The 25,880-nt window shown below is 43.1% G+C and overlaps 2 protein-coding genes across 2 annotated transcripts; both read left to right on the top strand.

The window, feature by feature from the left end:
• Positions 1-864: 864 nt before the first annotated feature.
• On the top strand, positions 865-6,165 carry PCDHA8 (protocadherin alpha 8). Its single transcript, XM_065553643.1, has 2 exons — positions 865-3,237; positions 6,115-6,165. The coding sequence occupies exons 1-2, from the start codon at positions 865-867 to the stop codon at positions 6,163-6,165; spliced, it is 2,424 nt and encodes an 807-aa protein (XP_065409715.1).
• Positions 6,166-13,264: 7,099 nt separating this feature from the next.
• On the top strand, positions 13,265-25,771 carry LOC122172207 (protocadherin alpha-6-like). The gene is made up of 2 exons (XM_065554822.1): positions 13,265-15,792; positions 25,573-25,771. The coding sequence occupies exons 1-2, from the start codon at positions 13,417-13,419 to the stop codon at positions 25,579-25,581; spliced, it is 2,385 nt and encodes a 794-aa protein (XP_065410894.1). The 5' UTR covers positions 13,265-13,416; the 3' UTR covers positions 25,582-25,771.
• The last annotated feature ends 109 nt before the right edge of the window (positions 25,772-25,880 follow it).

Here is a 25,880-nt window from a genome sequence, read left to right as displayed (position 1 = left end):
GGGAACAGGAACAAGTCTGATATAATATATACAGTGAAACAGCCAAGGCATTCTATCACAGATTGGACTCAGAGACTAGGTATATGCAGTTGTTATAATTACGAGATGTTGACAGTAGAGTGGAGATGAAAGTATAAGTGAGCCTCAAACTCATGACCTGATTGAAAGCAGCCAAAGGTGAACTTTAAATTAAAGTGTAAAATTTAGGTTGGGATTTTCAGAAGAGAGTTAGCCCCCTAAATCCCATTGCAAGACAATGAAAATTAGGCAACAAAATCTCACCAAAATCCCAGCTTCCATCTTCAAAAGGATCATTTGTCACATCAGATCTTGCTATCCCTGCCCAGTGAAGTGGCAGGTGTTTTGGTTACAAACAACAGTTTAACGATTTGATTAATGTTCAAAGGTTTACATTGATATGGTGTCAGGTCACTTCTACAACTAAATATAACCTGCCTTCCCCGTAGACTTTTGTTGTCGTTAGTGATGAAGAAAATTAATTTCACTTTAATTTTCAGAGCCCACAATGTATCTGTCAAGTATTCACCTTTTAATTCCACCCTCTCCCCCCGAAAAAAGGCATAAAAGGAAATAAACGGAAGATCACAATAGTGAAGCAAAGAAGCTGTTTTATGTATGAGGAAAAAATGTAATGCACACAACCAGCCACATGATGTCGCACTCCACCTACGAAGAAATTGTAAGGCAAAAAATCAAAACCGCTCCTCTTTTTATTGAATACGCAGTCAATCAGGGGTTCAAGAGGACGGCAAACATCGTGGCATTGGAATTAGAATACCAATTTCCAGAGGCTTACACATTTTGTATGAATTGGCTGTATATTCGAAGAAATCGGCGTCCGCGATGGCAGTTTTCCGGCGAGACTCCCTGGTAACCAGGCAGCTGCTGCGGTTGGTTCTGTTACACACGGCCTGGGAGGTGGGCAGCGGCCAGGTCCGTTATTCCGTGCCGGAGGAATCCAAACACGGCACCTTTGTGGGCCGCCTGGCCCAGGACCTGGGGCTGGAGGTGGCGGAGCTGGTGCCTCGGATGTTCCGGATGGTCTCCAACGGCAGGAGAGACTATTTCGAGGTAAATTTGCAGAACGGCGTTTTGTTTGTTAATTCGCGAGTAGACAGGGAAGAGCTGTGCGGCCAGAGCCCCCTGTGCGCCATTGACCTGGAGGTGATAGTGGACAAACCCCTGAGGATATTTCACGTGGAAGTGGAGATACAGGATATAAACGACAATGCTCCTGTTTTCTCAATAAATGAATTAAATCTGTTCATATCAGAATCGAGACTGCCGGGTTCGCGTTTCCCACTAGAGGGCGCTTCTGACGCAGACATTGGTACAAACTCTCTGCTAACCTATAAACTCAGCTCTAATAAATATTTTACTTTAGATGTACAAGTGAGAAATGACCATAATAAATTAGCAGCGCTTGGGTTAAAGAAAGCTCTGGATAGAGAGGAAACCACTGAGCATATTTTATTACTCACCGCCACTGATGGGGGCAAACCGGAGCTCACGGGCACAGTTCAGCTGGTGATCACTGTGCTGGATGCCAATGATAACGCGCCTGTATTTAATCAGTCAGTTTATGAAGTAACTGTGTTAGAAAATACAGCTAAAGGGACATTAGTAATCAAACTTAACGCCACCGATTTGGATGAAGGGACTAACAAGAATATTTCGTATTCGTTTGGTAATTTTGTGCCTCCCATTGTAAGAGCGGCGTTTAACCTAAATTCAGATACCGGTGAAATCAGGGTGAAAGGAGACCTGGATTACGAGCACGTTGAGTTATATGAAATTCGAGTTGAAGCTCAAGATAAAGGTCACCAGCCAATGACGGGACAGTGCAGTGTTTTACTACATGTTTTGGACGTGAACGATAACGCCCCTGAGCTGGCCGTGACTTCCCTTTCTCTGCCGGTTCCGGAGGACGCTGCCCCAGGGACAGTGGTGGCTCTTATTAGCGTCTCTGACCGGGACTCGGGAGACAACGGCAAAGTCACCTGCTCCATCCCCCCGAACCTGCCCTTTCAGCTCGTCTCCACCTTTAAGAATTATCACTCGCTGGTGCTGGCGGAGGCCGTGGATCGGGAGCGAGTGTCTGAATATAAGATCCTGGTGACAGCCAGAGACGAAGGGACCCCGCCTCTCTCGGCCAGTAGCAGCATTTTGGTGCCGATCGCGGATGTGAACGATAACGCCCCTGCTTTCCCTCAGCCCGTTTACACCTTGTTTGTGAAGGAAAACAACCCGCCCGGGGCTCATCTCTTCACCGTGTCGGCCTCGGACCCGGACCTGAGGGAAAACGCCTTTGTGAGCTACTCGGTGGTGGAGCGAAGTGTGGGAGAGCAGCCCCTGTCCAGCTACATCTCGGTGCACTCGGAGAGCGGGCACATCTATGCCCTGCAGCCCTTTGACTACGAGGAGCTGCAAGTGCTGCAGTTCCAGGTGAGCGCGAGGGACGCCGGGTTCCCGTCGTTGTGCGGGAACGTGACTGTGCAGCTCTTTGTCCTGGATGAAAATGACAACGCGCCCGCAGTGTCCCCGGCTGGCTCCGGCCGCGGCTCGCCAGGGCCTGAGCTGGTTCCGCTGTCGGCCAGCGCAGGGCACGTGGTGGGCAAGATCCGAGCGGTGGATGCGGATTCCGGCTACAACGCGTGGCTTCGCTACGAAGTGCAGGAGCCCAGGGCTGCGGGGCCTTTCCGGGTGGGTGTGTACAGCGGGGAGATCAGCACCACGCGGGCCTTGGAGGAGGCGGACGGCCCCAGCCAGAGACTCGTGATCCTGGTGAAGGACCATGGGGAACCGGCGCTGTCAGTGACAGTCACTGTCAGCCTGTCCTTAGTGGAGAGTCCCCAGGCTGTGAAATGGGACTCGAGGCAAAGGGGCAGGAGCGAAGGGCCCTTGGTTGACATGAACGTGTCTTTAATGATCGGCATTTGCTCGGTGTCCGGGCTGTTTGTGCTGGTGATTGTCGTGTACGTCGGCCTGAGATGCCACCCGGGTCCGGAAGTGATGTGCGAGCCTAGGAAAGCCACCGTGGTGTGCTCGAGCGAAGTGGGGAGTTGGTCCTATTCCCAGCGCCAGAGCCGGAACTTGTGTGTAGGGGAAGGCACCGCCAAGAATGACCTCATGGTTTTCAGCCCCAACTTTCCGCACTCCTGGGAAAATGGAGAGGCCGGGAAGGGGCAGATTCTCACACCAAATGCGTCTGGCCAGGTGAGTTTCATGAATTTGTTCTATATTTTTTTAATAAAAAAAAATTCCTTAATGCATCTGAAGAAATTAAACTAAGCTGTATTGCTTTATAAGACACTTTTTCGCTCCATTAAATTTAGGAGGACAGTTTCAACATTATTAATGAGAGTGGTAATTATTTCTGAGTAAGAAATAATAGTAATAATATATATAGTGGATGAAAGTGGTTGTTCTTCTCTCCTCCGAAGGTGACCAGTCAGAGATACTTCTGAGGAAGGTTCAGGGAGCTCCATAATGGGCAATTATGTGGAAACCTGGCCTATAAGTGAACCCCTGACGCATAGATATTGATTTATGTTATGGAAGATTAGGTTTTTGTAGCTTTTAGTGGTATTTTATTCTTTCTAAACTAATTGTAATTTTGAATTATCTAGACACACCTTCCATCTTTGATTGTTTCTCAAGAAACTGTTGATCTCTTCAGTGTCTAGAGGCAGTGAGTTCCACAAGTCGATAATGTACGGCTAAAATGTGTTTTATTTTATCAATTTTAAATTGGTTCCTCCTCAGTTTCACTGAATGTTCTTTTGTTCTTGTATTATGATAAGTGATAAACCAGAATTTTTCACAGATATTTGTTTGAATAATTCATTATATTGTATGGTTCTTTCATGTCCCCAATCACTCATCTCCTCTCTCAACAGTCCTAATCCTTTCAATATCACCTATTTTTCATTCCACCTCGCTCGACTAATTTATTTAATTGAGTTGATTCAGTGAACATTTTAATGGGGGAAAGGTAAATAGCTGAAATATTTTTGGTGAGAACAATGCCCTAAGTTGTTTTTCTGATGAATTATTATGTATACTTTAGCTTTAAACATGAGTAGATATTGTATCAGTTACTGTTAGTCACAATTGATAGGAAATTGAAATGTTGACACAGTTACCAAAAAATCATATCGAGCTGTAGAGATTTGTGGTTGACAATTGCATCTTCAAAGAAGCGGTAATAATAATAAGATTATTGTTCTAAAGTTATCTTCCATTGCATAATATTAGCAGCTCAACAATTTTCTACCTCTACATAAACTTTAAACTGTGCAACATGTTTAGAGTGCTAGACAATTTCAGCAGAGAAATGCCAAGGGAAGAAACAGCTTTAAATTACAGTTTATTTTCTTGTTTGGAGCTGGTAATAGGAGATGCAAACAAAGCAAATGTGAGCCAAGCATTGGCTGACTTTCAAACAAATATTGACTTTTAAAATATGTTGCTATAAAAGTAATTATTTCTTGCGGTGTAATTTATTTCAGAAAGAAGATTAAATATTGTGACTTTATATTTGAAGGAATTCAAATGATTTCAGATATTAGGATTATGCTCCTGAAATTTCCACTCATTTCCCTTGGTAATCAGTATATACTGGTCATAATAATAGTCCTGATCTTCTTCTCATTTATTCCTGAGATCAATGGAGTTATGAAGTGAAAAAAACATGGAATGCGAGAGAAAAAAAATGTCTGAATATTAATTTGCTGGAGAGGTTGCAAGTAGCTATAATATGAAGATCATGAAAATGTAATTATATTTATAAGTATAGAAAGTCATTTAAAAACTTTATGGGATTTTGGTGCTGAAAAGAGACAATGGAAAATTTTAGGAAAGAAAACTGTGATTTTATAAATTAAAGGGAAATTGTACTCTTATTTCTTCCATTCAGGGTAGGTACTAAAAACTGACCCTAGATGAGAGAACATTCATATTTAAGTTTATATAGATTGTATCAAAAATGTATTTATATTAAAAGTACAAACTGAAGCATTCAGGCCATGAGGCAACACTGCTAGATTTGGGTGAGGCATGCTTTGTAAAAAATGCTCCTAAATGAAAAGGGATTTTTTCTTTTAAATCAATAGAAAACAAACACTTTTGGAAGGGTCTTTCTACAGTCACTGACTGTAACTCTGATTTGAAGAATCTGCTAAATTAAAAAGTACCCCAAATCCTTCTCTTTTACTTTCAGACAGTATCTGAATTGCTGAACTGCTGTACTTTTGTTAAGAAAACTCCTGTTTGTGAATATTATGTTGTGATAAATGGCATTTTCTGTAATATTTTCATGTGTTTCAGTTTCCTTCTGTAGTTAGCATTGTTACCCAGTGTATACAAAAGGGACTTGGAACAGAGTAGGAGACATGAGATGTTTGTCTCCTAGCTGTATGGGGTGGAATGAATGGGTCATGAAAGAACTGGTTGAAACTGACCGAAATAAACAGAGGCTCCAGAAAGACCATGAGACCTCTCTCCCCACCCCACGCAAGGACTGAAAAATTGACATCTAATAGCAGGAAACCTTGTTAGGCAGAACATATGAACTCAGGTGAAGAAGAAAGGAGAAAGGTATCAAGTGACTGGAATAAGGGCTGCCCTTTGGAGAGACACACAGCTGTTACCTGGGACTGAGGATCAGGGAGAGAGCCAGAGCCAGCTTGCACTGGCTGGGCCAGGATGGACCATGTCTTAATCTTTGCAACTCTTTGCAACCTAAGGACTTCTATATGCTGTGTGCCAAGTGACTCATACATTATTACCTTGTTTTGAAATGTCTGCCTGCTGTTGCTGAAAAATATCCACTGAAAGCCTTTTGCCCTGAAGATGGACAGTGCAAGCCTTCCATCAGAGTCTGTCTTGCCTGGATTTGCTACAGAGAGGCACAGTGATCACTGGTGCCTGAAGGCTCAGTCTCAGCATTTTGGAGGCCATGGGCCTGCTCCTGAGGAACTGTGTGAACCCTTGGGGTTTGGCACATTAAAAGGGTCACTGTCAAGGGACTAGTTATTGCTGGAGCATAAACCAGACCCTGTGGATCCATGACAGATGTCACTGTCCTTTTAGGTGTACAATCTTCTCTTCAGCCTCCAGAATGACATTGCAGCCATTATTTAAAATGGCTGCCTAACAATATCTTTTCAAATTGGATCATCCTGTTAACATTCTTCAGAAAGAAATTGAAAGAGTTTAATAATTTATCTGGAGGTATTTAAAGGTCCATAAAAATAATAACTCTGGTCAAAATTCAGAAAGAAGGTATTAGAGATTTTTACAGATGATAAGTATAATTTAAAAAATTGCTGGGTAAATGATTCATATGGACAGCAGTTCTTTGCCCTAATCAACGGATATATAATTTATTCCAGATTATTGCTTCACTATGGAGGAATTTAGTAATAGTTTTTAAATTAGTTTTACATAATCCTTCAATATTATCTGTAACTGGTGTCCCTGGGTATTTAATTTTCTCTTAAAGACCCAAAGATTGTAAATGCAGTATCCTATTTTGGGAGAGTCCAATCAGCAGTATTTCTGTTTTGTGTAGTTAATTTTGTTTCCTAAAACATAGAAAATTAATCTAGAATGCAGACATCCTCGATGATAGATTATAGGAGCAGGAGTGTGAGTGTTCATGTCTAATGGTTAGAGTCAGGCACATGGAACCAGAGCTGGGGTCAGAGTCAGGTGCCAAGTCAAAGGTCAGAGCTGTAGTCATGTGTAGGGACCTGGAATGAGTCAGGAAGGGAGGAATAGAGAGGGATCTTGGATAAAGATGACAGGAACCAGGAACAAGCAGAAAGGCAGGGCTCAGGCAAGTAGGTAGGGTCCACAGTAGTAGACAGCTAGGAATTAATCTAGTTCCTCAGACAACATCTGTGCCTCTTTCTGGTTTAGATAGAGCATCCCAGACAATTGGTCAGCTGGATATCTCCCCCAGTAAGGAGTTTTGTGGGTGGGGCCTTTGCAAGATAGAGCTTCACTGGCTCCCTTCTCAACTGGGTCAGGTGAGCTGCTGGGTGGTGGCCTTGGTGTGAGGACTGTGTAGGGACACCTGGACCCAAGGACTGTGATGATCACATAGATTTACATGACCGTGTTAAATAAAGCATAATGGCATCATCTTAGAACAACACTTTCTGATGTATCCTGTTATAAAAGCAAATAATAGAGGAAACATTGGGTATGCCTGGTACATTCTTCTTTCCAACTTTATAACATTAGTCATGTAGATCAGAAATATACCACTGAAAATTAAGGCTGGGTATAAATATCGTTATACATTGAACTAAGAAAAAACACACAACCCGGTCAAAAGCCTTCTGAGCATTTGAGAGAATGAAAGCATTGCTTGACATTTTAAGGTCCAATGGTGATTAGAAAAGCTGCTTCCAGTTATATGTACAGATTTTTCAATTCTAATAGCATATGTCAAACTGTTCTACTGTGGCTCAAGAGAGTGGCTACTAACCTCAGTGCAGTGTTAGAAACCAGGCCACAAACCCCAAACTGGCTGTGAGTTCTATGCTTAGGTTTAACCAACCAATTATCAAGTGTAAACTCCTCAGGCACTATAACAGCCTTAACATGGAGTCACAAACAGTCTGATCTGTCTTTCCACCAAGGGAAGCTTACCTATGGTATAGATGATTTTCAGGTTACTCCCAGTCCCAAAGGACCAGTCACTTACCTCAGGTCAATTGTGCCTTAGATCTCAAACCAAAGACAACACTTGTAGCCAATCCTATAATAAACTATCAAAAGATTTATTATGTAGGAAAAGGAAACAAGAGAGTTGTTTACAAGGTTAAATGAGATAAATATATATAAACACAAACGAGTTCCAATCTTAAATTTCAAAAAAATAATAGAAGCTTTTATAATAAGCAAGCTCTGTATGTCCTGTAGGGCTAACCCAGGCTAAGCACTGGGGATCTTTTGCTCATCCTTTTCACCTCAGAGTCCAAGCAGCATAAAGATACAGTTCCTTCTTGTGAGGGGTTTTTATCCCTTCCCTCCTTCTGCTTCAAGTGCAAACTTAGCTGATTGGAGGAATTCACTTGAACCTTTCCTCTTCATTGACAGGGAGGAGTAGGGAAGAAGAAGGGGGCATAGAAAGGCAGGATAGAGCAGAACAATCAACAAAATGTTTTATTCTCTGATGTTCCATAATAGTTTATCTGGTGTCAATGGGCCTTTTTGTCAGGTGGGACATAACACTTTCTATTGGAGATTAGTACTTCATACTAGTTAATACTTCTCTCTTGTCCCCTGACTTATACAATTACAGAGGCTCACAATGTAAATGTTCAAATATTACCTTACAACATGGGATATGGATGTTTTAAGTGAGATTAATTCCTGCAGCAACTTACAAGCATTCAATAAAGTCTAAACACTAAGCACATTATTATAATTCTAATACCTATTTTAACAATACTAACACAGAGGTGAACCAGACTGATTTCAGCTATTTCTTTCTTGTCTTTGCTTTGAACATACTTGTGTGTTAAGTTTAACCAATGCTAATTCATTATACTGTTTGTTTTTATTCTATTTTAACTCATTCTTTTAGGTTATTGATTTTATTAAAGGATAAACTGGCTTATTTCCAAAGGTTTTAATCATCCTTCTATATCTGTGACCTGCTGGCTTCTTGAGATCCTGGAGATTTTCTTTCTGGTTATGTCAATAATTCCAGGGAATGTGTGGCATCTTCTGATTTTTGAAATAAGGAAACATTTAAAAGTATCCAAAGCATTTCAGGGTATGAGAAGGCCTGTGTGCGATGCACTGTGCAAACAGTTCATTAATGATAGTCCTTGGCTCAGACAGCTTATACTATAAAATGGAGTTTACAGTCTGAAAGACTTAGGTCTCTAAGAGCTAGAAATAATAATGTTTTTTTCCCTTTGTGATTTTAAAAACAGGATCAAATGCCGTACTTTTACATTTGGTGTGTGCACTGGTTTAGAGTGTAAGTGGTAGACCCTGGCAAGATGAAGAACCTTTTCCCTATCCTGGAAATGTAAACAAGTTTCCTGTAATAGTTTTGGGCTGGTTGATTCTCTGGACCCTTTCAGATCAATGACAGCTGAGGTGACCTTGAAGATTTCATTAAAAAGGGAGCCCATAAACTGGAGCATGTTACACTGGTCTACAATTTTTGAGAAGTCGTCTGCTTCAGAGATAAAATGTGCTATTGATTATGTATTTTGATGTGCTGAATTCAAATATGACAATTAAAACAACTGATTGGCTACTGTTTCTAAGATATTTAAGTTTTTACATTTTATGTCTATGTATATTGTGTAGATAGTAGAGTTTTAATCATAAATTGTAAACCTAGGTCTTTTCATGTGTTTATGGTTGCTTTACATGATAATATTTCACCTGTCCTGTTTATGTAACACTTTAAAAATCAGCAAAAGGGTTATATAAATAAAATTTATTATGAAACAAAAGGCAAAAAACTATTATGTACATAGTTTAGTCCTATTCAGTGTCTACTCGGCGCTTCTTGGCTTGTCTCTTGTATTCATTAAATGGAGCATCTCTTGTCACTGTCAAGCAATAGTCTGCAAGCATTGATGGGCTCCATTTGCCCTGGTAGCATTTCTCCATTGTTGCAATGTCCTGGTGAAATCGCTCGCCGTGCTCGTCGCTCACTGCTCCGCAGTTCGGTGGAAAAAATCTAGATGAAAGTGCAAAAAATGTATCTTTAGTGACATGTTGCAACCAAGGCTTTTGTATGCCTTGAGGAGGTTTTCCACCAACAACCTGTAGTTGTCTGCCTTGTTGTTTCCGAGAAAATTTATTGCCACTAACTGGAAGGCTTTCCATGCCGTCTTTTCCTTGCCACACAGTGCATGGTCAAATGCATCATCTCGAAGAAGTTCACGAATCTGAGGACCAACAAAGACACCTTCCTTTATCTTAGCTTCACTTAACCTTGGAAATTTTCCACGGAGGTACTTGAAAGCTGCTTGTGTTTTGTCAATGGCCTTGACAAAGTTCTTCATCAGACCCAGTTTGAGGTGTAAGGATGGTAACAAAATCTTCCTTGATTCAACAAGTGGTGGATGCTGAACACTTTTCCTCCCAGGCTCCAATGACTGTCGGAGTGGCCAATCTTTCTTGGTGTAGTGGGAATCTCTTGCATGACTATCCCATTTGCAGAGAAAACAGCAGTACTTTGTGTATCCAGTCTGCAGACCAAGCAAGAGAGCAACAACCTTCAAATCGCTACAAAGCTGCCACTGATGTTGGTCATAGTTTATGCACCTCAAAAGTTGTTTCACATTGTCATAGGTTTTCTTCATATGGACTGCATGACCAACTGGAATTGATGGCAAAACATTGCCATTATGCAGTAAAACAGCTTTAAGACTCGTCTTCGATGAATCAATGAACAGTCTCCACTCATCTGGATTGTGAACGATGTTGAGTGCTGCCATCACACCATCGATGTTGTTGCAGGCTACAAGATCACCTTCCATGAAGAAGAATGGGACAAGATCCTTTTGATGGTCACGGAACATGGAAACCCTAACATCACCTGCCAGGAGATTCCACTGCTGTAGTCTGGAGCCCAACAGCTCTGCCTTACTCTTGGGTAGTTCCAAATCCCTGACAAGGTCATTCCGTTCACCTTATGTTATGAGTTGTGGTTCAGAGGAGGAGGATGGGAGAAAATGTGGGTCCTGTGACATTGATGGTTCAGAACCAGAAGTTTCATCCTCTTCCTCTTCCTCTTCCTCTTCCTCGTTTGACTCAAGTGAGAATGATTCTGGTGCATCAGGAACCGGCAGTCCTTCTCCGTGGGTACTGGGCGTATAGCTGAAGGAATGTTTGGATAATGCACAGTCCACTTTTTCTTCTGTGACACACCTTTCCCAACTGGAGGCACCATGCAGAAGTAACAATTGCTGGTATGATCTGTTGGCTCTCTCCAAATCATTGGCACTGCAAAAGGCATAGATTTCCTTTTCCTGGTGAAGATTTGTTGCACAAGTGTTGCAGCATATGTGTGGGGCCCACCTCTTGTCCTGATCTCCAATTTTGCAGCCAAAATAAAGGTGATAGGCTTTCTTAACCATAGTGGTTATACTGCGCTTTTGTGATGCAAAAGTCACTTCACCACAAACATAGCAGAAGTTATCTGCACTGTTCACACAAGTATGAGGCATCTCTGCTCACTTTGGCTAAACAGAAATGTGTCCCTTTGCAAAATCAAACACTGACAAATAAGAGAGCACGACACTGTATGATTTCTAGAGCTGATATAGGGCAATTTGTTCAGCAGAGTGATGTAAGCTTCGTTATGATTGCATCATCCATGACTTCTAGGAATAACATGATGCAATTCACATCATGTATGACGCAATACCAGCTTCAGATTGCATCATTCATTGTTTTGCCTAAAAAGCAAGTACTGTCCAAACCCAGTCATAGATTTATTCATAGATCCAGTCAAAGATATATTTTAGTCATTTCTGGGTTAAATTGAGATCCCTTCCCTTTATAACTCACTTATCCTCTGCCATTCCCAAGTCAAGGGTCGTATATACTGACCCAATAGCATATCTTGAAAACTAGAGCCAATCAACAATTTTAAGCATCATTTTTGTTCTCGGTGACCCAGAATTAGTAAAGTTTGACTACATTTATTTCAGAAGCATTTTGGCTGTAGAGCACTGTATTGGCTCCTTCCATTTCTGGTAAATGAATTAAATGCCGAGTAGAGTTTCTGGCTGTTTTCTAGGTTACCTGTTTGATAGATACTTTTAAATAATTACTCTGAATCTTGCTGATCTTTATTTCCACTCTGTGGCTTTTCTGTATTCAAGCTTTCCACCTCTTAATATGAAGTGAGCTCCCACTAGCCTTTCCTGAGAGGCCTCTCTGCCGGTTCACATATTTCAGGATAGCTAAAAGAGCACCAACCTGTTCTGAAAGTTTCATGTTTCCATTGTGCAATGCATTAATAATTTCCATTACTTTCATTAAACTAATTCACTGGCTGCTTGATCTATTGGACTGCAATGTGTCTGTGTCGTGGAGGGCTCAGGTAGGGTGTTGTAAGAGGATGCCCACCATCAGGTGGATTCTGACTGGAGAAGATTCGAATTGCCATTCCACTATGTTTTTGTTGACTGGTTTTAAGTTCAGCCATCTTCTAATCTAGAGGGAAAGTTCTGGAGGGCATTTGAGTTGCTTTCTAGAGGCGAGGCAATGCTGGGGGAGCAGAGCTCTGACTGTAGCGATCTGTCACAATATAGAGTCACTTGATGTCTACCCAATAATTTATATTTAGAAACACAGCTAGAGATTTTGCAAAATGTATAGTATTCATAAGTCTGCAATAAGAACACCGGGCATGAAGTAACGGTATGGGGATATTTATTCAGAAATACATCAACTTACCCAGCTGGGCAAAAGGGAAAATTTCCCTTGTATTTTCACATTCACTTCACTAACAATTACTGTCACAACACCTAACTTACATGTAGTTGTAGTTAGCAGGCCTGTTATAGTTCATTGTGACTTGTTAGTTCCATTCTGTGGTACAGTCATTGCCTGTAAAGGGACTCACCAATGCATTTTGTAAAATAAGGTGGAAAGTTGTCAAATGAAAGTATACTGTTTTAGAACCCGAATAAGAATAAGAACTTTTTCTTTTATTGAACACCTTTAAAGGCTTTCCATCTTTCACTTTCTGCATTCAGATAAGTATAAAAACCATATTATATATTTACAGTCAGCTGATACAGTGATTTCCTCCTTGCAAAAGAGAAAACAAGTATTAGAGATCATTAATTTAATTACTAACTTGGCTAACACTAATATTGGGGGCGGATACCAGACTACACGAATCTCAACTCGGGGATGGCAAAAAAATTAGACGTCATGTACTACGGCCCACAGTATCGGCATTGCTCCAGACTTTTAACGATTATTCCGACTGAAATTAAGTTCCGATGATAGGACAACCTAAAAAAAAAAAAAAAAATAGACTAGAGCCAATAATTAAGTACAGTTGATCAGAAGAGTCCTTATACCATAATGGGGGGTGGGGTGGGGGGAATAATGATTAAATATAAGGAAAAGAAATAGCTAGCAGCGGACTTCATATTTACATCACAAGATGTCGCTGTAGACTGAAAATACGTTTTCATAGAAAGGGGAAAATACAGCTCCTCCCACCGTACTCATAATAACATCTGCAGCAAATCAGAGATTGGCCAGCATTGCCTGATACGGCTCGAATTAAACCTTTGCAGAGACGTGGCAGGATATATTAAAACATATTTATTTTCTGGCAAAAACCGGGATTTTATTTGTTAGCTTGCACTCTCCGCATTCGCAATGGCTCTTCTCCGGCGAGACGCCCTGGTAACCAGGCAGCTGCTGCGGTTGGTTCTGTTACACACGGCCTGGGAAGTGGGCAGCGGCCAGGTCCGTTATTCCGTGCCGGAGGAATCCAAACACGGCACCTTTGTGGGCCGCCTGGCCCAGGACCTGGGGCTGGAGGTGGCGGAGCTGGTGCCTCGGATGTTCCGGATGGTCTCCAACGGCAGGAGAGACTGTTTCGAGGTAAATTTGCAGAATGGCGTTTTGTTTGTTAATTCGCGAGTAGACAGGGAAGAGCTGTGCGGCCAGAGCCCCCTGTGCGCCATTGACCTGGAGGTGATAGTGGACAAACCCCTGAGGATATTTCACGTGGAAGTGGAGATACAGGATATAAATGACAATGCTCCTGCTTTTTCCGTAAATGAGCAAAACCTGAGTATAGCAGAATCACTAACTCTTCCAGGTTCGCGTTTCCCACTAGAGGGCGCGTCTGACGCAGATATTGGAACAAACTCTCTGCTAACCTATAAACTCAGCCCAAGCGAATATTTCACCATAAAGGTGCAAACTAATGAAGAGCAAAGTAAATCTTTAGTCCTTGTTTTAAAGCAATCACTGGACAGAGAGGAAACCCCTGCGCATCATGTATTACTCTCAGCCACTGATGGGGGCAAACCAGAGCTCACCGGCACAGTTCAGCTGCTGATCACTGTGCTGGATGTGAATGACAACGTCCCTTCTTTTAATCAGTCTAGTTATAAGGTTCGATTGTTAGAAAATGCAGCTAATGGAACAATGATAATGAAAGTGAACGCAACCGACTTAGATGAGGGAATTAATAAGGATATTTTATATACGCTTCGCGGTGTTACTCAACCCAGTGTAAGTGCCACATTTAGAATAGATTCAAATACTGGAGAAATCAGTGTGAATGGAGAACTGGATTTCGAAAACACTAAATTACACGAAGTTCGAGTAGAGGCCACTGACAAAGGTAATTTCCCATTATCCGGGCACTGCAATGTTTTCATAGAAGTGTTAGACGTTAACGATAACATCCCTGAGCTGGCTGTGACTTCCCTTTCTCTGCCGGTACCGGAGGACGCTCCTCCAGGGACAGTGGTGGCTCTTATTAGCGTCTCTGACCGGGACTCGGGAGACAACGGCAAAGTCACCTGCTCCATCCCCCCGAACCTGCCCTTTCGGCTCGTCTCCACCTTTAAGAATTATCACTCGCTAGTGCTGGCGGAGGCCGTGGATCGGGAGCGAGTGTCTGAATATAAGATCCTGGTGACAGCCAGAGACGAAGGGGCCCCGTCTCTCTCGGCCAGTAGCAGCATTTTGGTGCCGATCGCGGATGTGAACGATAACGCCCCTGCTTTCCCTCAGCCCGTTTACACGGTGTTTGTGAAGGAAAACAACCCGCCCGGGGCCCATCTCTTCACCGTGTCGGCCTCGGACCCGGACCTGAGGGAAAACGCCTTTGTGAGCTACTCGGTGGTGGAGCGAAGTGTGGGAGAGCAGCCCCTGTCCAGCTACATCTCGGTGCACTCGGAGAGCGGGCACATCTATGCCCTGCAGCCCTTTGACTACGAGGAGCTGCAAGTGCTGCAGTTCCAGGTGAGCGCGAGGGACGCCGGGTTCCCGTCGTTGTGCGGGAACGTGACTGTGCAGGTCTTTGTCCTGGATGAAAATGACAACGCGCCCGCAGTGTCCCCGGCTGGCTCCGGCCGCGGCTCGCCAGGGCCCGAGCTGGTTCCGCTGTCGGTCGGCGCAGGGCACGTGGTGGGCAAGATCCGAGCGGTGGATGCGGATTCCGGCTACAACGCGTGGCTTTGCTATGAAGTGCAGGAGCCCAGGGCTGCGGGGCCTTTCCGGGTGGGTGTGTACAGCGGGGAGATCAGCACCACGCGGGCCTTGGAGGAGGCGGACGGCCCCAGCCAGAGACTCGTGATCCTGGTGAAGGACCATGGGGAACCGGCGCTGTCAGTGACAGTCACTGTCAGCCTGTCCCTAGTGGAGAGTCCCCAGGCTGTGAAATGGGACTCGAGGCAAAGGGGCAGGAGCGAAGGGCCCTTGGTTGACATGAACGTGTCTTTAATGATCGGCATTTGCTCGGTGTCCGGGCTGTTTGTGCTGGTGATTGTCGTGTACGTTGGCCTGAGATGCCACCCGAGTCCGGAAGTGATGTGCGAGCCTGGGAAAGCCACCGTGGTGTGCTCGAGCGAAGTGGGGAGTTGGTCCTATTCCCAGCGCCAGAGCCGGAACTTGTGTGTAGGGGAAGGCACCGCCAAGAATGACCTCATGGTTTTCAGCCCCAACTTTCCTAACTGTGCAGAGAAAAGTGGGACAGTGAAGGAACAGGAGCTGGCACCAAATTCATCTGGCCAGGTGGGTTTCATGAATCTGTTCTATATTTATTACGTATTCAAGCATTTTGAGATCTTAATGTGGGTTGACAGAATTGTTTTCCATGAAAATGTAATAGAAATAAATTAAACCCGATTGTATTGCTTTAGAAGAGATGTTTATGATGTTTATGAGGACAGTTTCTATATTTTAAATGCGGTGGTAATTTATTTTTGGGAATGAAATGGTAATGATATGTATGCTGTATCAGAACAATTGCTCATCAGTTTGGTATCTTGTGTCTGACGGTTACCAGTTAGGGATGCTTCTGAGGAAGCTTCAGGGATATCCAAAATGGAGAATTATGGGATAACCTGATTATACGTGAAACTCAGTGCTAACCCCTGGCATTTAGCTGTTGGGTTATGCCCAGAAACATTAGGTTTGATATCCCTTTTGTTGAATTTTATTATATCTAAAGTAACTGGCTTTAAATTATCTAGATGACATCTAATCCTTTTTTGTGTCCCAGTAAACTCCTGCTCTTGTAATGTGTCCTGGCAGAGAGTTCCATAGGTGGATAGATCATGGTGCAAAAATATGCTTCCTTTTTTTAGTTTACAATTAGTTCCTCCTCAATTTTATTGAATGCCCCCCTAATTCTTATATGAGGAGAAATGGGAAACCAGAGTATTTCACTGACCTTCCTCTGTGTCATTCATTATGTTATATGCTTTTATCATGTCCCCTCTCACTCATCTTCTCTCTAAACAGCTCGATCATATAAAACTGAATTGCCTGAGGCTTAAAGTAACACCATGATCTACTCCCCCACATGCTCCAGTGAATGCCAGTACCATTGCTCCAGGGGCAGGACTGGAGCAGGAGGAAATCCTAGCAAACTATATTAGGATTAACAGCGAGGAGTATTTGTAGCACCTTAGAGACTAACACATTTATTTGGGCATAAGGTTTTGTGGGCTATAACCCACTTCATCGGATGCATGGAGTGAGAAATACAGTAGGCAGGTATAAGTATACAGCACATGAAAAGATGGCAGTTGCCTTACCAAGTGGGGGTTCAGTGCTAACGAGGCCAATTCAATCAGGGTGGATGTGGCCCATTTCCAACAGTTGAACAGAAGGTGTGAATATCAACAGAGGGAAAATTACCATCCTAGCCACTATGGATGTAGAACAGACATGGGAAACTATGGCCCGCGGGCCAGATCTAGTCTGCTGGACCATCCTTCCCGGCCCCTGAGCTCCCGGCCGGGGAGCCTAGTCCCCGACCCCTCCCCCGCTGTTCCCCTTTTCCCACAGCCATGCCACCACACGGGCCACACTCTGGCCCACCGCTCCCGCTGGGCAGTGTGGGGACCGCAGCTGGCTCTGGCCAGGTGTCATGGCTGAGAGCTCCTGCTGCTGGTAAGGAGGCGGGGAGTGGGGGGGTTGGTTAATGGAGCAGAGGGTTCTGGAGGGCAATCAGGGAGGAGGGGGTGGTTGGATGGGGCAGAGGTTCATGGGGGGCAGTCAGGGGATGGGGAACAGGGAGGGTTGGGAGTGGGAGTCCTGTCTGGGGGTGTGATGTGGATAGGGGTCAGGAGGGCAGTCAGGGGACAGGGAGCAGAGGGGTTGGATGGGGGCAGGGGTCCCAGGAGGGGAGAGGGGGGGTTGGATGGGTTGGGAGCTCTGAGGGGGGAGTCAGGGGTGGGAAGTGGGAGGGGGCAGATAGGGGGCGGGGACCAGGATGTTTGGGGATGCACAGCCTTCCCTACATGGCCCTTTATACAGTTGCGCAACCCCGATGTGGCCCTCGGGCCAAAAAGTTTGCCCACCCCGATGTAGAATCTCTCTACAGCAATATTCCACACAAAGATGGACTACAAGCCATGAGGAACAGTATCCCCGATAATGTCATGGCAGACCTGGTGGCTGAGCTTTGTGACTTTGTCCTCACCCACAACTATTTCAGATTTGGGGATGATTTATACCTTCAAGTCAGTGGCACTGCTATGGGTACCCGCATGGCTCCACAGCATGCCAACATTTTTATGGCTGACTTAGAACAGCACTTCCGCAGCTCTTGTCCCCTAGCCAGGAGCGGCGCCAGGGTTTTTTGCCACTCTAGGTGGCAGCGCTCCTCCTCTGAGCCTTCGGCGGCGGGGGTCCTTCCGTTCCACATCTTCGGGGCACTTCGGCGGTGGGTCCCGGAGCGAGTGAAGGACCCCCAGCCGAATTTCCACTGAAGACCCAGAGCAGAAGGACCCTCCACTGCCAAATTTCCACTGAGGGCGGCAAAATGCTGCCCCCCAAATCCTGCCGCCTAGGGTCACCTAGTGGAAGCACCGGCCCTGCCCCTAGTGCCCCTACTCTACTTGCGCTACATTGATGACATCTTTATCATCTGGACCCCTGGGAAGGAGGCTCTTGAGGAATTCCACCAGGATTTCAACAATTTCCACCCCACCATCAACCTCAGCCTGGACCAGTCCACACAAGAGATCCACTTCCTGGACATTACAGTGCAAATAAGCGATGGCCAAATAAACACCACGCTATACCGGAAACCTAATGACCGCTATACTTACCTACATGCCTCCAGCTTTCATCCAGACCACATCACATGATCCACTGTCTACAGCCAAGCCCTAAGATATAACCACATTTGCTCTAATCCGTCAGACAGAGACAAACAGCTACTGGATTTCTATCAAGCATTCTTAAAACTACAGTACTCACCTGGGGAAGTGAAGAAACAGATTGACAGAGCCCGAAGAGTACCCAGAAGTCACCTACTACAGGACAGGCCCAACAAAGAAAGTAATAGAACACCACTAGCCATCACCTACAGCCCCCAACTAAAACCTCTCCAGCGCATCATCAAGGATCTACAACCTGTCCTGAAGGACGATCCCTCACTCTCACAGACCTTGGGAGACAGGCCAGTCCTCACTTACAGACAGCCCCCCAACCTGAAGCAAATACTCACCAGCAACTACACACCACACAACAGAAGCACTAACTCAGGAGCCAATTCCTGCAACAAACCCCATTGCCAACTCTGTTTGCATATCTATTCAAGGGACACCATCATAGGAATTAACCACATCAGCCACACCATCAGGGGCTCGTTCACCTGCACATCTACCAATGTGATATATGCCATCATCTACCAGCAATGCCCCTCTGCCATGTACATTGGCCAAACTGGACAGTCTCTACGCAAAAGAATAAATGGACACAAATCAGATATCAAGAACTGTAACATTCAAAAACCAGTAGGAAAGCACTTCAGTCTCCCTGGACACTCAATAACAGACTTAAAAGTGGCCATTCTTCAACAAAAAAACTTCAAAAACAGACTTCAACGAGAAACTGCAGAACTGGAATTAATTTGGAAACTTGACACCATCTAATTAGGCCTCAATAAAGACTGGGAGCAGCTGGGTCACTACAAAAAGTAACTGTTGATACTCACACCTTCTTGTCAACTGTTGGAAATGGGCCACATTCCACCCTGAAAATTGGCTAAAGTAAATGGCATAGATTGTAAGGGCTGGACTCTGGAGGGACCTAGTGTCCCAATTCATTTTGGTCAAGGAAAGTTTGATAAGAGAGGATGACAGACTTCTGGTAAAAGTTTAATTGGCTTTGGCTGAATTCCCTATAACTGTACCATTGGCCAAGGTCTACCATGGGTGCAAGAATTTGAAAGGAGATGTTGTTAATATTGGAAATCTACCTCCCACTGATGTTTTAATTTGTAATGATATTTTAGTCATGTCTAAGCAGGTTAATATCATAACTCGCAGTCAGAAGCAGTATGGCTTGCCTGACTTGTCTTGGACAGCAGGGAGGGTTTTGAGGGGGGTGAAAATGCCCCCAGTCCTTTGTCAGCTGAAAGTAACAGATTGTCCCCGGAGGAGGGATTTAGAGATCCCATTGTTTTGCCAGAGCTTGCTCTTAACATAAATGAGACTCACAAGGAATTTCTTGTGATCCTTCCCTCGACAAGGAGAGGGATAAGGCTCAGAATAATACCCCATCTGTGGAAGAAAAGGGCAGATTTTTTCTAGATAGAGGCTTGTTGTACAAGGAGGCTCCCTTAGGGAAAAATTGACAAGCTGGTACTGGTGCTTGTTGAGTACAGGATGTTGAAGGTAGCTCATGATTGTCCCTTTGCTTGACACTTAGGAGTGGAGAGAACCTTGTGATAGGCTAAAATGGAATTTCTATTGAACTCACATTTTTGAGATGGTGAAAGATTACTGCAAGATTTATGTTTTATGTCAAAAGAATTAGAGGTTAAAGGGACACTGCAAGACATCTGACTTGATCTTTGCCTATTATTAAGGTGGTGTTTGCTAGAGTATATGTAGATATTGTGGGACCTCTACCCAGACCTTCCAGAAATGGAAATATATATACTGATTGTAGTGGATTTTGCCAGTAAGTACCTTTCAGCCACAGCTCTATCTAACATAGAAGCTGAAACCATGGCTACTGCCCTAATTACCTTTTTAATAGAGTTGGTTTTCTCAGAGAAATTTTGTCAGGCAAAGGTCCAAATGTCATGTCTGTAGTTTTCAAACAGTTATGGGAGTTGTGTGGAGTGAGCCTTATAAAAGCCTTCCCCTGCCATCCAGAAACCAGTGGTCTGGTAGAAAGATTCAATGGAAGATGAAAGTCTATCCTGAGACTCAGGGCCGGCTCCAGCATTTCTGCCGCCCCAAGCAAAAAAAAAAAAAAAAAAAAAAAGCCACGATCGGTGGTGGCAGTTCAGTGGCAGGTCCTTTGCTCTTAGAGGGAGTGAGGGACCTGCCGCCCCCGAATTGCCGCAGGTGCCATCCCTCTCCCTTGGCCGCCCCAAGCACCTGCTTGTTAAGCTGGTGCCTGAAGCCGGCCCTGCTGAGATTGTACTTTACTTGATGAGGGAATGAGTGGGATATGTTACTCCCTTCTTTATTATTCACTTACAGGCATATACTCCAATAGTCTACAGTGTTTGCTTCCTTTGATCTCTTTTATGGGATTCAGGTGAGGGTACCCCTAGGTCTAATTTCAGACTCAAGGGAGGGTTGTACAGAAGAGCCAGAAGAGCCTGTGGGGGACCATGTCACTCATTTTAAAGACTTTTTAAAGGCTATGGTGGAATTAATGCATCAGAACCTTGAAAAGAGTCAAAAGTCTAAAGACAGAAAAATGGCAATGAATATGATTTGTTGTGCTGGTGAGGGAACATTTACTTCCTCTTTAATTAATCTGGTCAGGGAGAGTAAGGAACAAACCCCTCTGGAGAGCACTGAGATTTGGGGGAGGGGGAAATTGGACACAACCCAAAAGCAGGAGATGTTGGCCCTTGAAATACCACAGGTGGGTATTTTCCAAGCTGCCAGGTTTAACTACCAAAATAGTGCATTCCATTAAAATTACAGGACCATACCATGCTAAAGGAGAAATGCAAAGACCAATTCAGGAGGAGATGGAGAGCATGCTAGACATGGAAGTGATTACTACATCAAAAAGCTCCTGGGTGTCTCCTGTTGTAATGGTATCCAAAAGGGATAAAAACATGAGATTTTGTGTGGGTTTAGAAGGATGAATGCCATCATCTAACCTGATCCGTACCCCACAGCCCAGATAGAGAACCTACTTGATCTGTTGTGTGGGGGAGGGTGCAAAGTTCATAAGTACTTTGGATTTGATTCAAGGGCATAGGCAAATTCTCTTAGATGCTGATGTCCCAGAAAAGTCAGCTTTCATAGTGGAATCTGGCCTGTATGCGTTTAAAGTTATGGCTTTTTTATATTTGGACTGTTAAGGAGAGGGCTGAGCAGTACAAAACATACATTTCTGGGGGAAAGCCCAGGACTTGAAGTGTGTTGGGATAACCCTGCTGTATAACCAAGACTAATGAGAGCCAGGGTGTGACTGGCAGGCTGCAGTTACAGAAACACATCTGGGAGTGATCTGGTGGCTGGTTGTGAGTTGTCCATGTTGGAGGCTACAATAGCAAGACATCGCAAAGCACCCCAGATTACAGGACAGGGGTGACACAGCCCTGTAACTGGTCTGGATTGTACTGTGATATGACACACTTACTATTTCATTGTTAAACTCTGATTTAAGATTCTTTTTTAAAGAAAAATGCTGTATTTATGACATGCTGTCTTCTTGGGTTCCTGGACACTTTACCTCTAGTTGTGACAATTATGTGGGGAAATATGTGGCATCTTCTTGTGTTTAAAAGGAACGAAATATTATCACTGCAAAGTTCCCACAGCAATTCAGGTCAGTAGAGAGCAAATCCATGCTATGCACCGTGTAAGCATTTAATCAGTGATAGTCCCTGTCCCAAAGAGCATACAATCTGCAATACTGCATAGAGCAGAAAAGGCTTAAAGCCTCTAAAATCTCAGAATCTGAAAGCTCCTTCTATTCATATTTTTGAAACAGAAATACATAACATTCTTTTACATAGGGTTTCTGCACTGACATGCGAAATACCTGAGTTTACTTACAGTGTGTGATAGACAACATTCCTTTCTTCAGATGAAGAATCTTTTCCCAATCCTGGAATTTTAAACATTTCATGATCACTGTGTTAAGCCCTTTTCCAGGAGTAATTTTAATCTCCTGGCCTTTGGAGGGCCTTTCAGATCAATAACAGGTGGGAAGCCCTTAACAGAAAATAAATCATTAACAGGGGAGCCCATAAACTGCAGAGCATGTTACTGCTTCCGTTTCCTTCTGGTAAACCTGTTAAATGAAGATTTGAAGTCCAGACTCTGTCTTCCACTCCACATCATCCACTTTGGTAAATACTTTTAATTAGTCATTCTGAATCTTGCCGATCCTTATGCCTCCTGCCAGGTTTCTATCCTCAAGTTCCTCTCCCCTTTAATTGAGCTTCAGCTTCCACCAGCCTTTCCTGTAAGACCTTGATACCATTTAATGTCTTTAAGGGAAGCTGAAACAGCACCAACCTATTTTGAATGTTTCACATGTTCCATTTGATTTACATTTTGGGTATTCTTTCATTCAGTTAATACACCACTCTGGTTATCTCCCACTGCACTCTGTGAGTGTGGCTATGGGAAGCCCACTGTGAAGTAGATTCTGATTAGGAGCAAATAGCGATTGGAATCGATTCCATGGTTTCGTCACCTGTATTGAAGAGACAGTGCTCTGGAGGGATGTGAGGCATTTAGGTTTCTTTCTGGGGGCGACGATGAGTGCTCAGGAGCAGAATTGTGGCTGTATAGAGCTGTCAGAACCTGGGGTCACGTGACTGCCACCCGACATTTGTATAGAAAAATAGAGCATTTATAAAATGTCATATTGTATTAATAAGCCTGTAAAAGGAACACAGTGAATGAACTGACGCCAAGGGGAAATTTTATTCTGAAATATATCATCTTACAAAATAAAACGAGCCCCAGAGATGCAAAGGGGAACTATTTCAATGTGTTTTCACATTCACTTCACTCACAATTACTGTCACAACTAACTTATATGTATTGAAATATAATGAGACAAGACTGGAATTAGCTCGTCTATTGTCAATGTAAAAGAAGCAGTGAGAGATAAAAGGCATCTTTTAAAAAGTGGAAGTCAAATCCTAGTGAGGTAAATAGAAAGGAGCATAAACACTGCCAAATTAAGTGTAAAAATGTAATAAGAAATGTCAAAAAGGAGTTTGAAGAACAGCTAGCCAAAAACTCAAAAGGTAATAAAATGTTTTTTAAGTACACCAGAAGCAGGAAGCCTGCTAAACAACCAGTGGGGCCCTTGGATGACCCAGATACAAAAGGAGCACTTAAAGATGATAAAGTGATTGTGGAGAAACTAAATGAATTCTTTGCCTTAGTCTTCATGGCTGAGGATATTAGGGAGATTCCCAAACCTGAGCCATCCTTTGTAGGTGACAAATCTGAGGAATTGTCACAGATTGAAGTATCATTAGAGGAGGTTTTGGAATTAATTGATAAACTTAACAGTAACAAGTCACTGGGACCAGATGGCATTCACCCAAGAGTTCTGAGAGAACTCAAATGTGAAATTGCGGAACTATTGACTAGGGTTTGTAACCTGTCCTTTAAATCAGCTTCTGTACCCAATAACTGGAAGATTGCTAATGTAACGCCAATATTTAAAAAGGGCTGTAGAGGTGATCCCAAGAATTACAGACCGGTAAGTCTAACGTAAGTACTGGGCAAATTAGTTGAAACAATAGTAAACAATAAAATTGTCAGACACATAGAAGAACATAACTTGTTGGGCAGAAGTCAACATGATTTATGTAAAGGAAAATCATGTCTTACTAATCTATTAGAGTTCTTTGAAGGGGTCAACAAACATGTGGATGAGGGGGATCCAGTGGACGAGGGGGATCCCTAACCCTAGCCCTAACCTCTAGATTTCCAGAAATCCTTTGACAATGTCCCTCACCAAAGGCTCTTACGTAAATTAAGTAGTCATGAGATAAGAGGGAAGATCCTTTCAAGGATTGAGAACTGGTTAAAATACAGGGAACAAAGGGTAGGAATAAATGGTAAATTTTCAAAATGGAGTGGGGTAACTAGTGGTGTTCCCCAAGGGTCAGTCTTAGGACCAATCCTATTCAACTTATTCATAAATGTTCTGGAGAAAGTGGTAAACAGTGAGCGGCAAAGTTTGCAGATGATACTAAACTGCTCAAGATAGTTAAGACCAAAGCCGACTGTGAAGAACTTCAAAAAATCTCACAAAACTAAGTGAGTGGGCAACAAAATGGCAAATGAAATCTAATGTGGATAAATGTAAAATAATGCACATTGGAAAAAATAACCCCAACTATACATACAATACTATGGGGGATAATTTAGCTACAACAAGTCAGGAAAAAGATCTTGGAGTCATTGTGGATAGTTCTCTGAAGACATCCACGCAGTTTGCAGTGGCAGTCAAAAAAGCAAACAGGATGTTAGGAATCATTAAAAAAGGGATAGAGAATAAGATGGAGAATATCTTATTGCCCTTATATAAATCCATGGTATCCCCACATCTTGAAAACTGCATACAGATGTGGTCTCCTCATCTCAAAAAAGCTGTACTGGCATTAGAAAAAGTTCAGAAAAGGGCAACTAAAATTATTAGGGGTTTGGAACGGCTCCCATATGAGGAGAGATTAAAGAGGCTCGGACTTTTCAACTCGGAAAAGAGGAGACTAAGGGGGGATATGATAGAGGTATATAAAATAATGAGTGGTGTGGAGAAAGTGAATAAGGAAAAGTTATTTACTTGTTCCCATAATATAAGAACTAGAGACCACCAAATTAACTTAATGAACAGCAGCATATATATTCATAATTGTTTGCATTGTTGCTGGAGCCGAGTTTGTCCTAGGATATGAGAGAGAAAAGGTAGATGAGGTAGATAATGTATTTTATTGGACCAACTTATGTTGTTGGAAAGGACACACTTTTGAGCTCTTCTTTCTCCTGAAACCTGTTTGAACCCCTTATGCTTAAGGATCAGTTCCACCCGGTATTTAGCTTGGACAATCTGCTTATCTTCACCAGATCTGAGGAAAAGCTCTGTGAATCTCGAAAGGTTGTCCTTCCCACCAACATAAGTTGATCCAATAAAAGATACTACCTCACCTGCCTTGTCGCTGTTATATATTCATCACTACTTTATTCCAGTCTGCATTCAGATATATGTAAGATACATTTGCACCTGTTATAGAGACTTTCTGTTTGCCAAAGTGAAAACAAGTATGATATACACTTAATTTAGACATTAAACTAAATATCACTAATATAATGTTGTTTGCAGCTATCTTGACTACAGCAGTCTCAACAGCCACACCTCAACAAAACAGAGTTTATGAAAGAAACCTCCCAGTATTAGACTTGTTCCAGATCTTTGACGATTGTCTGCTCTGAAGTTAAGGTCTGATGTCAAGAAAATCTTCAAAAACTTGTTCAAAATAGTTGATATTTACCAATAAAATTAAAGATGATTTTTTAAAAAATCATAAACATAATTTAAGCGATTTCTTTCCTTCAAAAAAAAGAAAAAGGGGAACTATTTGGAAGATCAGTATATTAGGCCACGGACTAATGATTAAACAGTGTCCATGA

Source organism: Chrysemys picta, chromosome 8, assembly GCF_011386835.1.
Source record: "Chrysemys picta bellii isolate R12L10 chromosome 8, ASM1138683v2, whole genome shotgun sequence".
In the NCBI taxonomy this organism is placed as follows: domain Eukaryota; kingdom Metazoa; phylum Chordata; order Testudines; family Emydidae; genus Chrysemys; species Chrysemys picta.
This window is presented reverse-complemented; position numbering and strand designations above follow the sequence as displayed.

Bases quoted from the DNA above. Each gene is read 5' to 3' on its own strand.
- LOC122172207 (XM_065554822.1), top strand. From the start codon at position 13,417: ATGGCTCTTCTCCGGCGAGACGCCCTGGTAACCAGGCAGCTGCTGCGG.
- PCDHA8 (XM_065553643.1), top strand. From the start codon at position 865: ATGGCAGTTTTCCGGCGAGACTCCCTGGTAACCAGGCAGCTGCTGCGG. The intron at 3,238-6,114 runs GTGAGTTTCATG...CTGTCCTTTTAG, and splicing joins CACCAAATGCGTCTGGCCAG to GTGTACAATCTTCTCTTCAG.